Source organism: Staurois parvus, unplaced genomic scaffold (genome assembly GCF_062004578.1).
Source record: "Staurois parvus isolate SC_StPar_1 unplaced genomic scaffold, SC_StPar_1.0 ptg003669l, whole genome shotgun sequence".
In the NCBI taxonomy this organism is placed as follows: Eukaryota; Metazoa; Chordata; class Amphibia; order Anura; family Ranidae; genus Staurois; species Staurois parvus.
The window spans coordinates 39,844-54,899 of NW_028321465.1; the positions used below are offsets into that span (position 1 = coordinate 39,844).

Genomic DNA, 15,056 nt, shown 5'->3' on the forward strand with positions numbered 1-15,056 from the left:
AATATCGGCACAAAACCTTCCGGCTTCATGAAGAGGAACTTCATCTTCCAGCATGACCACCACCCAAAGCGTCCATCCAAATCCACAGAGGAATGGGATCACCAGAAGAGGAAGTTCTGGAATGGCCCAGCCAGAGCCCCGACCTGAACCCGATGGAAGATCTGTGGGGGGATGTGAGGAGGGCTGTGTGCAGGAGATGACACGCAATCTGACAGATTTGGAAGAGCGGGTAAATACTGCCGAATCAGGATGTGATGTGCTGATAGACTCCTCCCCAAAAGACTGAGTGCCGGAATCACATCAAAAGGAGCTTCACCAAAGGATCAGTGTAAGGGTGTGAACATTTATGCAACCAGATTATTTTAGTGTTTTACATTTTATGGGTCACATTAAAGGTGAAGAAGCTCTGAAATGATTTATCTTTGTCTCATTTTTTTACATCACAGAAACCGGACATGTTACCCGGGGGGGTGTGAAGACTTTTTATATCCACTGTGTGTATGTATGTATGTATGTATGTATACATGTATATTAATTACACACACGCCTATATCCCACAGGACTGAGGCATTCAGGCAATGCTCAGATATGATCCATCACAGGACTGCACATCCGTCTCTCCACTTCCTGTTCTGTGGACACAGCAGGAAGTGGGAGAAAATCACTCTTAAGTGACATGAATGTCTTCATGGTGTCAGATGTCACAAGATCGGGTGTCCCCATTGGTGGACTTCCCCTCCATTCCTGGTTCTGCCAACAGGCATTTAGGATTTCCCATCATTTTCAGTGACAACACAATAGAGGGTGACGGTAATAAAAGCCACGACAGGCCAGAATCACCTCATTATTTTTGCAAAAAAAAGTCCATGTAAATCACATCGAAAAACTAACATTTTGCAACCGAGTCCCTCCCACTTCCATTATTTGGGTTTTATTAATAAAAGCCCACCAAGGGGTCCAACCCCCGACCTTCCCCAACCACAGTCTTGGCATTCAGCGACGTGTCAGACTCCGCCCCCCTGTAGGGTGTATCCGTACTTACAGCTCGTCCCATTTCACCAGGTAGAAGAAGCTCTTGTATGTTCCCACTTTCTTCGACTGAACCGGTTTGAACAAATCTCTCCCGTTGCACAGCAAGGAGCACATTATATAATACTTCTCAAAGCTGAAACCGAGAGGAGGAGACGAGGACAATCAGAACACGTCAGACACACGAGACTCCAACATACAACACGCGATTTCTGAACCTCACATTTCAGCACATTTCCTGCCCAACACCCAATGGAATCATTCCTTCATCATCCATTGAGGGACACAGGGATTCAGAAATGGTTATACTGCCACCTACGGGAGGATCGGACAAATCAACGGTTTAAGCCAGCCCCTGTGTAACTCCTCCTCTACCCAGCATGCCCCAGGTTTTTCTTCTTTGCTAGTGTCCTAGGAGGTTGGTTGTCTTTCCTTTAGTTTTCTAAAAACAACGGAGCTCTTGGAGTCCATTGAGGAACTCAGGTCCCACCCCCTCTGGTCCCACCCCCTCTGTGTCTTTAACTCACCCCTCAGGTCCCACCCATCAGGTTCACCCCCTCAATGTCTTTAACTCACCCCTCCGGTCCCACCCCTCAATTTCTAACTCACCCCTCCGGTCCCACCCCTCAATTTCTAACTCACCCCTCCGGTCCCACCCCTCAATTTCTAACTCACCCCTCCGGTCCCACCCCTCAATTTCTAACTCACCCCTCCGGTCCCACCCCTCAATTTCTAACTCACCCCTCCGGTCCCACCCCTCAATTTCTAACTCACCCCTCCGGTCCCACCCCTCAATTTCTAACTCACCCCTCCGGTCCCACCCCTCAATTTCTAACTCACCCCTCCGGTCCCACCCCTCAATGTCCTGGTCCCACCCCTCCGGTCCCACCCCTCTGTGTCTTTAACCCACCCCTCTGGTCCCACCCCCTCTTTGTCTTTAACTCACCCCTCCAGTCCCACCCCTCAATGTCTTGGTCCCACCCCTCCGGTCCCACCCCTCAATGTCTTTAACTCACCCCTCCGGTCCCACCCCTCCGGTCCTACCTCACCCTGTGTATTGCTTTCTCACAAAACTAAGAGCGATAATATGGGGACGAGCTTACAACTTCTCTGTCCACCATTGACCCATCCTCCTGTAGGTAGCAGTATAACCCGACTGTTCCTGAATTCCTGTGTCCCTCAATGGACTTAAATAAAAAATGTTTTACCCCAAACACACAAAAATCGGATTTTCTATCCCAAAGAACTATCAACCAACGCAGCAAAATGGATGGTTTCCTTTTCACTCGCTCAGGAGGAGAAAAACCATTTGTGAAGGTGCCAGGAGTTCCTGATAAAACCGAGTCCCTGTGATTGGATGAACACGTTTACCCTGCGGGAGAGATTGGACGCCTTTCAAGGAAAAATGTGACCGATAGAGCCGACCTTCTCTATGATCACGTCTCCGGTAATAGGCTCCGCCCAGATCTCAGAGGACAGATCGCCTTGTATTACCTGGAAGATTTATCTGGTGTCTATAGGGAAATATTTCACACTTCCCATTCCTACGAGGCCATGTGTCAGCGGGCTGCCGGAACTTCTGAGGTGCTTCCCTATAGACTTGTATGGCAGGGGTGCCCAACTGGCGGCCTGCGGAGACCTCTGTGACCCATGACCTCCTGCTCTGGCTCCATCCACAACATTGATGTCCCAGGATGGCGTTTCGGCAAGCCCAGATCACGGATTAATGACCCACCATCACAGAGCATCAGTGTTGTGGATGGAGCCAATGGTGGAGGAAGAGGCTGCGGAGGAAGGAGCCACATAGACTGAGGCTTCCTCCAAAGTCCCGGCTCTTGTCCCACGCAGAGCGATAACCAGCGCATTCCGCCCCCGACAGCAACATTTCCTACAGCCTGCGGCGGATGCGGAAAGGGGCGACCCACGCAGAAAGGGGCGACCCCCCGCCCACGCAGAAAGGGGCGACCCCCCGCCCACGCAGAAAGGGGCGACCCCCCGCCCACGCAGAAAGGGGCGACCCCCCGCCCACGCAGAAAGGGGCGACCCCCCGCCCACGCAGAAAGCGGAGGCCCACGCAGAAAGCGGAGGCCCACGCAGAAAGCGGAGGCCCACGCAGAAAGCGGAGGCCCACGCAGAAAGCGGAGGCCCACGCAGAAAGCGGAGGCCCACGCAGAAAGCGGAGGCCCACGCAGAAAGCGGAGGCCCACGCAGAAAGCGGAGGCCCACGCAGAAAGCGGAGGCCCACGCAGAAAGCGGAGGCCCACGCAGAAAGCGGAGGCCCACGCAGAAAGCGGAGGCCCACGCAGAAAGCGGAGGCCCACGCAGAAAGGGGAGGCCCACGCAGAAAGGGGAGGCCCACGCAGAAAGGGGAGGCCCACGCAGAAAGGGGAGGCCCACGCAGAAAGGGGAGGCCCACGCAGAAAGGGGAGGCCCACGCAGAAAGCGGAGGCCCACGCAGAAAGCGGAGGCCCACGCAGAAAGCGGAGGCCCACGCAGAAAGCGGAGGCCCACGCAGAAAGCGGAGGCCCACGCAGAAAGGGGAGGCCCACGCAGAAAGGGGAGGCCCACGCAGAAAGCGGAGGCCCACGCAGAAAGCGGAGGCCCACGCAGAAAGCGGAGGCCCACGCAGAAAGCGGAGGCCCACGCAGAAAGCGGAGGCCCACGCAGAAAGCGGAGGCCCACGCAGAAAGGGGAGGCCCACGCAGAAAGGGGAGGCCCACGCAGAAAGCGGAGGCCCACGCAGAAAGCGGGTTCCTGCGGGTTGGGTGCACTGAGCCATAGGTATCCTGCGGGTTGGGTGCACTGAGCCATAAGTATCCTGCGGGTTTAGCTGCACTGAGCCATAGGTATCCTGCGGGTTGGGTGCACTGAGCCATAGGTATCCTGCGGGTTGGGTGCACTGAGCCATAGGTATCCTGCGGGTTGGGTGCACTGAGCCATAGGTATCCTGCGGGTTGGGTGCACTGAGCCATAGGTATCCTGCGGGTTGGGTGCACTGAGCCATAGGTATCCTGCAGGTTGGGTGCATTGAGCCATAGGTATCCTGCGGGTTGGGTGCACTGAGCCATAAGTATCCTGCGGGTTTAGCTGCACTGAGCCATAAGTATCCTGCGGGTTGGGTGCACTGAGCCATAGGTATCCTGCGGGTTGGGTGCACTGAGCCATAGGTATCCTGCGGGTTGGGTGCACTGAGCCATAGGTATCCTGCGGGTTGGGTGCACTGAGCCATAGGTATCCTGCAGGTTGGGTGCACTGAGCCATAAGTATCCTGCGGGTTTAGCTGCACTGAGCCATAGGTATCCTGCGGGTTGGGTGCACTGAGCCATAGGTATCCTGCAGGTTGGGTGCACTGAGCCATAGGTATCCTGCGGGTTGGGTGCACTGAGCCATAAGTATCCTGCGGGTTTAGCTGCACTGAGCCATAAGTATCCTGCGGGTTGGGTGCACTGAGCCATAGGTATCCTGCGGGTTGGCTGCTCTTTCAGAAAGCGGACCCCATCTGCAGGATATAATAGAAGTCTATGGCAAAGCGCAGCGACCTCGCAGGAAAGCCGCAGCAGCAGATCCGTATGACGGCCGCCTTGGACTCCTTCACAGAATGGGGTCCGACTGCCCATTTTCTGTCCTCCTGCGAGTACTCGGTGGGTAAACATCCGGTGGGGCTCCACAGAAAAGGATGATCTGGATTGTTTAAAATGTTCATTACTCTATTCAAAATGTGGAATTCGGAACCTTTTCATTTCATTGTGGCCCCCGACTGGTTACCAAACAGCTCAAGTGGCCCCCGCTCTTCAGAAGGTTGAGCACCCCTGGTGTATGGGAACGTAAAGTGCACTTGGAAGAAACACAACCCTCCGACACTGGCAATAAGACCGGCCGCCCAAGGCAGGACCCGGCCACCCAAGGCAGGACCCGGCCACCCAAGGCAGGACCCGGCCACCCAAGGCAGGACCCGGCCACCCAAGGCAGGACCCGGCCACCCAAGGCAGGAACCGGCCACCCAAGGCAGGAACCGGCCACCCAAGGCTGGAACCGGCCACCCAAGGCTGGAACCGGCCACCCAAGGCAGGAACCGGCCACCCAAGGCAGGAACCGGCCACCCAAGGCAGGAAACGAACACCATCACACCATCCACTACATAGAACATGGAAGGTCCACGCAGAAAGCGGAGACCCCCGCCCACGCAGAAAGCGGAGACCCCCCGCCCACGCAGAAAGCGGAGACCCCCGCCCACGCAGAAAGCGGAGAACCCCGCCCACGCAGAAAGCGGAGACCCCCCGCCCACGCAGAAAGCGGAGACCCCCCGCCCACGCAGAAAGCGGAGACTCCCGCTGATGCAGACAGTGAAGGAAGGTCAGTTTACCACAGTATGGTTATTAGGCTGCTTTCACACTGAGCCATAGGTATCCTGCGGGTTGGGTGCACTGAGCCATAGGTATCCTGCGGGTTGGGTGCACTGAGCCATAGGTATCCTGCGGGTTGGGTGCACTGAGCCATAGGTATCCTGCGGGTTGGGTGCACTGAGCCATAGGTATCCTGCGGGTTGGGTGCACTGAGCCATAGGTATCCTGCGGGTTGGGTGCACTGAGCCATAGGTATCCTGCGGGTTGGGTGCACTGAGCCATAGGTATCCTGCGGGTTGGGTGCACTGAGCCATAAGTATCCTGCGGGTTTAGCTGCACTGAGCCATAGGTATCCTGCGGGTTGGGTGCACTGAGCCATAGGTATCCTGCGGGTTGGGTGCACTGAGCCATAGGTATCCTGCGGGTTGGGTGCACTGAGCCATAGGTATCCTGCGGGTTGGGTGCACTGAGCCATAGGTATCCTGCAGGTTGGGTGCATTGAGCCATAGGTATCCTGCGGGTTGGGTGCACTGAGCCATAAGTATCCTGCGGGTTTAGCTGCACTGAGCCATAAGTATCCTGCGGGTTGGGTGCACTGAGCCATAGGTATCCTGCGGGTTGGGTGCACTGAGCCATAGGTATCCTGCGGGTTGGGTGCACTGAGCCATAGGTATCCTGCGGGTTGGGTGCACTGAGCCATAGGTATCCTGCAGGTTGGGTGCACTGAGCCATAAGTATCCTGCGGGTTTAGCTGCACTGAGCCATAGGTATCCTGCGGGTTGGGTGCACTGAGCCATAGGTATCCTGCAGGTTGGGTGCACTGAGCCATAGGTATCCTGCGGGTTGGGTGCACTGAGCCATAAGTATCCTGCGGGTTTAGCTGCACTGAGCCATAAGTATCCTGCGGGTTGGGTGCACTGAGCCATAGGTATCCTGCGGGTTGGCTGCTCTTTCAGAAAGCGGACCCCATCTGCAGGATATAATAGAAGTCTATGGCAAAGCGCAGCGACCTCGCAGGAAAGCCGCAGCAGCAGATCCGTATGACGGCCGCCTTGGACTCCTTCACAGAATGGGGTCCGACTGCCCATTTTCTGTCCTCCTGCGAGTACTCGGTGGGTAAACATCCGGTGGGGCTCCACAGAAAAGGATGATCTGGATTGTTTAAAATGTTCATTACTCTATTCAAAATGTGGAATTCGGAACCTTTTCATTTCATTGTGGCCCCCGACTGGTTACCAAACAGCTCAAGTGGCCCCCGCTCTTCAGAAGGTTGAGCACCCCTGGTGTATGGGAACGTAAAGTGCACTTGGAAGAAACACAACCCTCCGACACTGGCAATAAGACCGGCCGCCCAAGGCAGGACCCGGCCACCCAAGGCAGGACCCGGCCACCCAAGGCAGGACCCGGCCACCCAAGGCAGGAACCGGCCACCCAAGGCAGGAACCGGCCACCCAAGGCTGGAACCGGCCACCCAAGGCAGGAACCGGCCACCCAAGGCAGGAACCGGCCACCCAAGGCAGGAAACGAACACCATCACACCATCCACTACATAGAACATGGAAGGTCCACGCAGAAAGCGGAGACCCCCGCCCACGCAGAAAGCGGAGACCCCCCGCCCACGCAGAAAGCGGAGACCCCCGCCCACGCAGAAAGCGGAGAACCCCGCCCACGCAGAAAGCGGAGACCCCCCGCCCACGCAGAAAGCGGAGACCCCCCGCCCACGCAGAAAGCGGAGACTCCCGCTGATGCAGACAGTGAAGGAAGGTCAGTTTACCACAGTATGGTTATTAGGCTGCTTTCACACTGAGCCATAGGTATCCTGCGGGTTGGGTGCACTGAGCCATAGGTATCCTGCGGGTTGGGTGCACTGAGCCATAGGTATCCTGCGGGTTGGGTGCACTGAGCCATAGGTATCCTGCGGGTTGGGTGCACTGAGCCATAGGTATCCTGCGGGTTGGGTGCACTGAGCCATAGGTATCCTGCGGGTTGGGTGCACTGAGCCATAGGTATCCTGCGGGTTGGGTGCACTGAGCCATAGGTATCCTGCGGGTTGGGTGCACTGAGCCATAGGTATCCTGCGGGTTGGGTGCACTGAGCCATAAGTATCCTGCGGGTTTAGCTGCACTGAGCCATAGGTATCCTGCGGGTTGGGTGCACTGAGCCATAGGTATCCTGCGGGTTGGGTGCACTGAGCCATAGGTATCCTGCGGGTTGGGTGCACTGAGCCATAGGTATCCTGCGGGTTGGGTGCACTGAGCCATAGGTATCCTGCGGGTTGGGTGCACTGAGCCATAGGTATCCTGCGGGTTGGGTGCATTGAGCCATAGGTATCCTGCGGGTTGGGTGCACTGAGCCATAAGTATCCTGCGGGTTTAGCTGCACTGAGCCATAAGTATCCTGCGGGTTGGGTGCACTGAGCCATAGGTATCCTGCGGGTTGGGTGCACTGAGCCATAGGTATCCTGCGGGTTGGGTGCACTGAGCCATAGGTATCCTGCGGGTTGGGTGCACTGAGCCATAGGTATCCTGCAGGTTGGGTGCACTGAGCCATAAGTATCCTGCGGGTTTAGCTGCACTGAGCCATAGGTATCCTGCGGGTTGGGTGCACTGAGCCATAGGTATCCTGCAGGTTGGGTGCACTGAGCCATAGGTATCCTGCGGGTTGGGTGCACTGAGCCATAAGTATCCTGCGGGTTTAGCTGCACTGAGCCATAAGTATCCTGCGGGTTGGGTGCACTGAGCCATAGGTATCCTGCGGGTTGGCTGCTCTTTCAGAAAGCGGACCCCATCTGCAGGATATAATAGAAGTCTATGGCAAAGCGCAGCGACCTCGCAGGAAAGCCGCAGCAGCAGATCCGTATGACGGCCGCCTTGGACTCCTTCACAGAATGGGGTCCGACTGCCCATTTTCTGTCCTCCTGCGAGTACTCGGTGGGTAAACATCCGGTGGGGCTCCACAGAAAAGGATGATCTGGATTGTTTAAAATGTTCATTACTCTATTCAAAATGTGGAATTCGGAACCTTTTCATTTCATTGTGGCCCCCGACTGGTTACCAAACAGCTCAAGTGGCCCCCGCTCTTCAGAAGGTTGAGCACCCCTGGTGTATGGGAACGTAAAGTGCACTTGGAAGAAACACAACCCTCCGACACTGGCAATAAGACCGGCCACCCAAGGCAGGAACCGGCCACCCAAGGCAGGAACCGGCCACCCAAGGCAGGACCCGGCCACCCAAGGCAGGACCCGGCCACCCAAGGCAGGACCCGGCCACCCAAGGCAGGACCCGGCCACCCAAGGCAGGACCCGGCCACCCAAGGCAGGACCCGGCCACCCAAGGCAGGACCCGGCCACCCAAGGCAGGAACCGGCCACCCAAGGCAGGAACCGGCCACCCAAGGCAGGAACCGGCCACCCAAGGCAGGAACCGGCCACCCAAGGCAGGAACCGGCCACCCAAGGCTGGAACCGGCCACCCAAGGCAGGAACCGGCCACCCAAGGCAGGAACCGGCCACCCAAGGCAGGAAACGAACACCATCACACCATCCACTACATAGAACATGGAAGGTCCGGGTGGAGAACTCCAGAACCAGGCCAATCACTATCAGTACCGCTGTACACACTGCGATGAGCAGCACCGGCATTCTGTATGTGAAGGAAAGCCCTCATTGAAGACATCCGACCCATCTTACCTGGACACCCAACCTGTGGGAATCCCATGAGCAGCAAAGATGGTGAACTGGAGATGGTCAGCGGAGCTGCGGGCCTCTCTCAGCGGTCGCTGATTACTCGGGTCCAAGGCTGCGGTACCGGAGGAGAAGTGAAGCTGCAGCAGCTTGTGGACCGCCGATGTCAACTGTTGTAAACTTTCCTGCAAAGGACTCTCATTGTGGGGAATACCTGCAACAGAGAGCACACAGTCAGGGCAAACTACGCTGCTGAGAATTCCACATGTGATATCCGGGACACTCACCCTCTGATGGACTGTCCGTACACCCCACAACTGGACTGGAGGGCCCCTGAAATCACAGCAATGCATTAATGGAACGTACACAAACTGCAACACCTGCAGCAACAGACTCCATGCAGAGACCAGGCCCCAGGCAGAGACCAGGCCCCAGGCAGAGATTGAGCCAAATGGAGCAACACACCCCACGCAGAGTCCAGGCCCCCCCCACGCAGAGTCCAGGCCCCCCCCACGCAGAGTCCAGGCCCCCCCCACGCAGAGTCCAGGCCCCCCCCACGCAGAGTCCAGGCCCCCCCCACGCAGAGTCCAGGCCCCCCCCACGCAGAGTCCAGGCCCCCCCATGCAGAGTCCAGGCCCCCCCATGCAGAGTCCAGGCCCCCCATGCAGAGTCCAGGCCCCCCCATGCAGAGACCAGGCCCCCCCATGCAGAGACCAGGCCCCCCCATGCAGAGACCAGGCCCCCCCATGCAGAGACCAGGCCCCCCCATGCAGAGACCAGGCCCCCCCATGCAGAGACCAGGCCCCCCCATGCAGAGACCAGGCCCCCCCATGCAGCAGCAGCAGTTGACCTGAATCTTCAGAATGAGGATTATGGCTCGCAGACCGTCTCACCTCAATGCTGCGGCTCCGCGGTAAGTTCACCGCCCTCCGCAGCTTCTTCACGCAGTCTGTGATGGATGGCGTCTCCACACTGTCCACAGTCTTGCAGAGATTTCTCACCGACTTGATGATTTGGTCAGCAGCTTTGTATGGGTTACTCTGAAATAATCAATCGGTGACCCCATTAGGTGACCCCATAGAACAGGTAGAGATCAATCTTTAGTCCACGCCCACCATGAACAAAGGAAAGGGAATTATGGGAAGATCTGAGGTCTCCATTGTGTGTGTCATGTATGATGAGCCCAGTCACCTGTCATTGTATACAGACACTGTGCAGGGCGGATAATTCACATGTATGAACTACTGGCCTCCCTAACCAGCCTGCCCAGATGACGGGACATACATGGAAAACACATGGAAAACACACGGGATACACACGGGACACAGAAACCTCACATTGATCAACAATTCTGCTTCAGGCATTTCCATCAGTTACAGAGAACAATGCGGTTCTGTCCAGCGGGAAGGTCCAAGTCACAATTCTGGAATTATATTGTAAGAGGCCGCACCCCGAAATCACCGCCTCGTAAACCCCGGAATCCGCCTCACGCACCCCGAAATCACCGCCTCGTAAACCCCGGAATCCGCCTCACGCACCCCGGAATCACCGCCTCGCGCACCCCAGAATCACCGCCTCGCGCACCCCAGAATCACCGCCTCGCGCACCCCAGAATCCGCCGCCTCCCACCCCGAAATCTGCCGCCTCATGCACCCCGGAATCTGCCGCCTCCCACCCTGGAATCGCCACCTCGCACCCTCACACCCCAGAATCGCCACCTCGTAAACCCCGGAATCCTCCACCTCCCACCCCGGAATCCTCCACCTCCCACCCCGGAATCCGCCGCCTCCCACCCCGGAATCGCCACCTCGTAAACCCCGGAATCCTCCACCTCGTAAACCCCGGAATCCTCCGCCTCTCATCCCGGAATCCTCCACCTCGTAACCCCCGGAATCGCCACCTCGTAAACCCCGGAATCCTCCGCCTCTCATCCCGGAATCCTCCGCCTCGTAAACCCCGGAATCCTCCGCCTCCCACCCCGGAATCCTCCGCCTCCCACCCCGGAATCCTCCGCCTCCCACCCCGGAATCCTCCGCCTCCCACCCCGGAATCCTCCGCCTCCCACCCCGGAATCCTCCGCCTCCCACCCCGGAATCCTCCACCTCGTAAACCCCGGAATCCTCCACCTCGTAAACCCCGGAATCGCCCACCTCGTAAACCCCGGAATCCTCCACCTCGTAAACCCCGGAATCCTCCACCTCGTAAACCCCGGAATCCTCCACCTCCCACCCCGGAATCCTCCACCTCCCATCCCGGAATCCGCCGCCTCCCACCCCGGAATCGCCACCTCGTAAACCCCGGAATCGCCACCTCGTAAACCCCGGAATCCTCCACCTCGTAAACCCCGGAATCCTCCGCCTCCCACCCCGGAATCCTCCGCCTCCCACCCCGGAATCCTCCGCCTCCCACCCCGGAATCCTCCGCCTCCCACCCCGGAATCCTCCGCCTCCCACCCCGGAATCCTCCGCCTCCCACCCCGGAATCCTCCGCCTCCCACCCCGGAATCCTCCGCCTCCCACCCCGGAATCCTCCGCCTCCCACCCCGGAATCCTCCGCCTCCCACCCCGGAATCCTCCACCTCCCACCCCGGAATCCTCCACCTCGTAAACCCCGGAATCGCCACCTCGTAAACCCCGGAATCCTCCACCTCGTAAACCCCGGAATCCTCCACCTCCCACCCCGGAATCGCCACCTCGTAAACCCCGGAATCCTCCGCCTCTCATCCCGGAATCCTCCGCCTCCCACCCCGGAATCCTCCGCCTCCCACCCCGGAATCCTCCGCCTCCCACCCCGGAATCCTCCGCCTCCCACCCCGGAATCCTCCGCCTCCCACCCCGGAATCCTCCGCCTCCCACCCCGGAATCCTCCGCCTCCCACCCCGGAATCCTCCGCCTCCCACCCCGGAATCCTCCGCCTCCCACCCCGGAATCCGCCGCCTCCCACCCCGGAATCCGCCGCCTCCCACCCCGGAATCCGCCGCCTCCCACCCCGGAATCCGCCGCCTCCCACCCCGGAATCCGCCGCCTCCCACCCCGGAATCCGCCGCCTCCCACCCCGGAATCCGCCGCCTCCCATCCCGGAATCCGCCGCCTCCCATCCCGGAATCCGCCGCCTCCCATCCCGGAATCCGCCGCCTCCCATCCCGGAATCACCGCCTCGCACCCCGGAATTGCTGCCCCGCAATCACCGCCTCACACACCGCTGTCCAGGAAGGGGAGGTTCTGATCTGTGACCACGGACAGCGCACACGGCTCCCGATAATCCTCACCTCATTAGTAAGGCACATGCTGACTTGTTCATGGTAAGTGTCCAGTAATTCTTCAATGCTTTGTCTGCAGAGAGACGAGTCACCGATCATTAGTGCGATCAATCATGTATGTTACACACACAGCACATATCACCGATCATTAGTGTGATCAATCATGTATGTTACACAGCACATATCACCGATCATTAGTGTGATCAATCATGTATGTTACACACAGCACATATCACCGATCATTAGTGTGATCAATCATGTATGTTACACAGCACATATCACCGATCATTAGTGCGATCAATCATGTATGTTACACACAGCACATATCACCGATCATTAGTGCGATCAATCATGTATGTTACACACACAGCACATATCACCGATCATTAGTGTGATCAATCATGTATGTTACACACAGCACATATCACCGATCATTAGTGCGATCAATCATGTATGTTACACACAGCACATATCACCGATCATTAGTGTGATCAATCATGTATGTTACACAGAGCACATATCCCCGATCATTAGTGTGATCAATCATGTATGTTACACACACAGCACATATCACCGATCATTAGTGCGATCAATCATGTATGTTACACACACAGCACATATCACCGATCATTAGTGTGATCAATCATGTATGTTACACACACAGCACATATCACCGATCATTAGTGTGATCAATCATGTATGTTACACACAGCACATATCACCGATCATTAGTGTGATCAATCATGTATGTTACACAGAGCACATATCACCGATCATTAGTGTGATCAATCATGTATGTTACACACACAGCACATATCACCGATCATTAGTGCGATCAATCATGTATGTTACACACACAGAGCACATATCACCGATCATTAGTGTGATCAATCATGTATGTTACACAAACAGCACATATCACCGATCATTAGTGTGATCAATCATGTATGTTACACAAACAGCACATATCACCGATCATTAGTGCGATCAATCATGTATGTTACACACACAGCACATATCACCGATCATTAGTGCGATCAATCATGTATGTTACACAAACAGCACATATCACCGATCATTCGTGTGATCAATCATGTATGTTACACACACAGCACATATCACCGATCATTAGTGTGATCAGTCATGTATGTTACATACACAGCCAGGGCTGGGACAAGGGAGGGGGGCAGTAGGGGCGGGTGCCCCGGGTGCAGTGTCTTCATGTAAAGGGGAGCGGCACCCTCATCACATACATGTATTATATTCTAAGCACCAGCAAAAGGGGATCTCGGGATCAGTGTGCCCCCCCCCATCCATGGTCAGCCATGCCTCGGCTACACGCCACCCTCTTACCCCCCCCCCCCCGCAGCCTTCAGTATCTGAGGGGTGGAGTCTGCTGGGCTGAACCAATAGCCGACGTGTTCTATTCCTTGGAGCGGCAGGCCTGAGATTTGCACCTTCTTATGTTCTGTTACTCAGCAATATTCCTCACCAAACACAGAGATCCTGAACAGCAGAGCGTGTGCATAGCGTGCAGCGGGACCCGTGTACACCCCGTACCCCCTACACCGGGATCCGTGTACACCTTACAGCGGGACCCGTGTACACCCCGTACCCCCTACACCGGGATCCGTGTACACCCCCCGCACCCCCTACACCGGGACCCGTGTACACCCCGCACCCCCTACACCGGGACCCGTGTACACCCCGCACCCCCTACCCCGGGACCCGTGTACACCCCGCACCCCCTACACAGGGACCCGTGTACACCCCGTACCCCCTACACCGGGATCCGTGTACACCTTACAGCGGGACCCGTGTACACCCCCCGCACCCCCTACACCGGGACCCGTGTACACCCCCCGTACCCCCTACACCGGGACCCGTGTACACCCCCCGCACCCCCTACACCGGGATCCGTGTACACCTTACAGCGGGACCCGTGTACACCCCCCGCACCTCCTACACCGGGACCCGTGTACACCCCGCACCCCCTACACCGGGATCCGTGTACACCTTACACCGGGACCCGTGTACACCCCGTACCCCCTACACCGGGACCCGTGTACACCCCCCGCACCTCCTACACCGGGACCCGTGTACACCCCCCGCACCTCCTACACCGGGACCCGTGTACACCCCGCACCCCCTACACCGGGACCCGTGTACACCCCGCACCCCCTACACCGGGACCCGTGTACACCCCGCACCCCCTACACCGGGACCCGTGTAAACCCCGCGCCCCCTGCACACCTTGCACCCCCTACACCGGGACCCGTGTACACCCCCCGCACCTCCTACACCGGGACCCGTGTACACCCCGCACCTCCTACACCGGGACCCGTGTACACCCCCCGCACCTCCTACACCAAGACCCGTGTACACCCCCCGCACCTCCTACACCGGGACCCGTGTACACCCCCCGCACCTCCTACACCGGGACCCGTGTACACCCCCCGCACTTCCTACACCGGGACCCGTGTACACCCCCCGCACCTCCTACACCGGGACCCGTGTACACCCCCCGCACCTCCTACACCGGGACCCGTGTACACACCCCGCACCCCCTACACCGGGACCCGTGTACACCCCGCGACCCGTGTAAACCCTGCACCGGGACCCGTGTACACCTTGCACCCCCTACACCGGGACCCGTGTACACCTTGCACCCCCTACACCGAGACCCGTGTACACCTTGCACCCCCTACACCGAGACCCGTGTACACCCTGCACCCCACACACCGG

General features: G+C 57.8%; 1 protein-coding gene across 1 annotated transcript in view; it reads right to left on the minus strand.

Annotated features, from left to right (window-relative positions):
* The window catches only part of LOC149427542 (phosphatidylinositol 4-phosphate 3-kinase C2 domain-containing subunit alpha-like), a 67,658-nt gene that overhangs the window by 36,071 nt on the left and 16,531 nt on the right, over nucleotides 1-15,056 (minus strand). Inside the window, 5 exon segments of the mRNA XM_089667917.1 lie at nucleotides 1,043-1,165; nucleotides 9,059-9,266; nucleotides 9,340-9,385; nucleotides 9,946-10,092; nucleotides 12,321-12,384. Coding sequence (XP_089524043.1) covers nucleotides 1,043-1,165; nucleotides 9,059-9,266; nucleotides 9,340-9,385; nucleotides 9,946-10,092; nucleotides 12,321-12,384 — 588 coding nt within the window.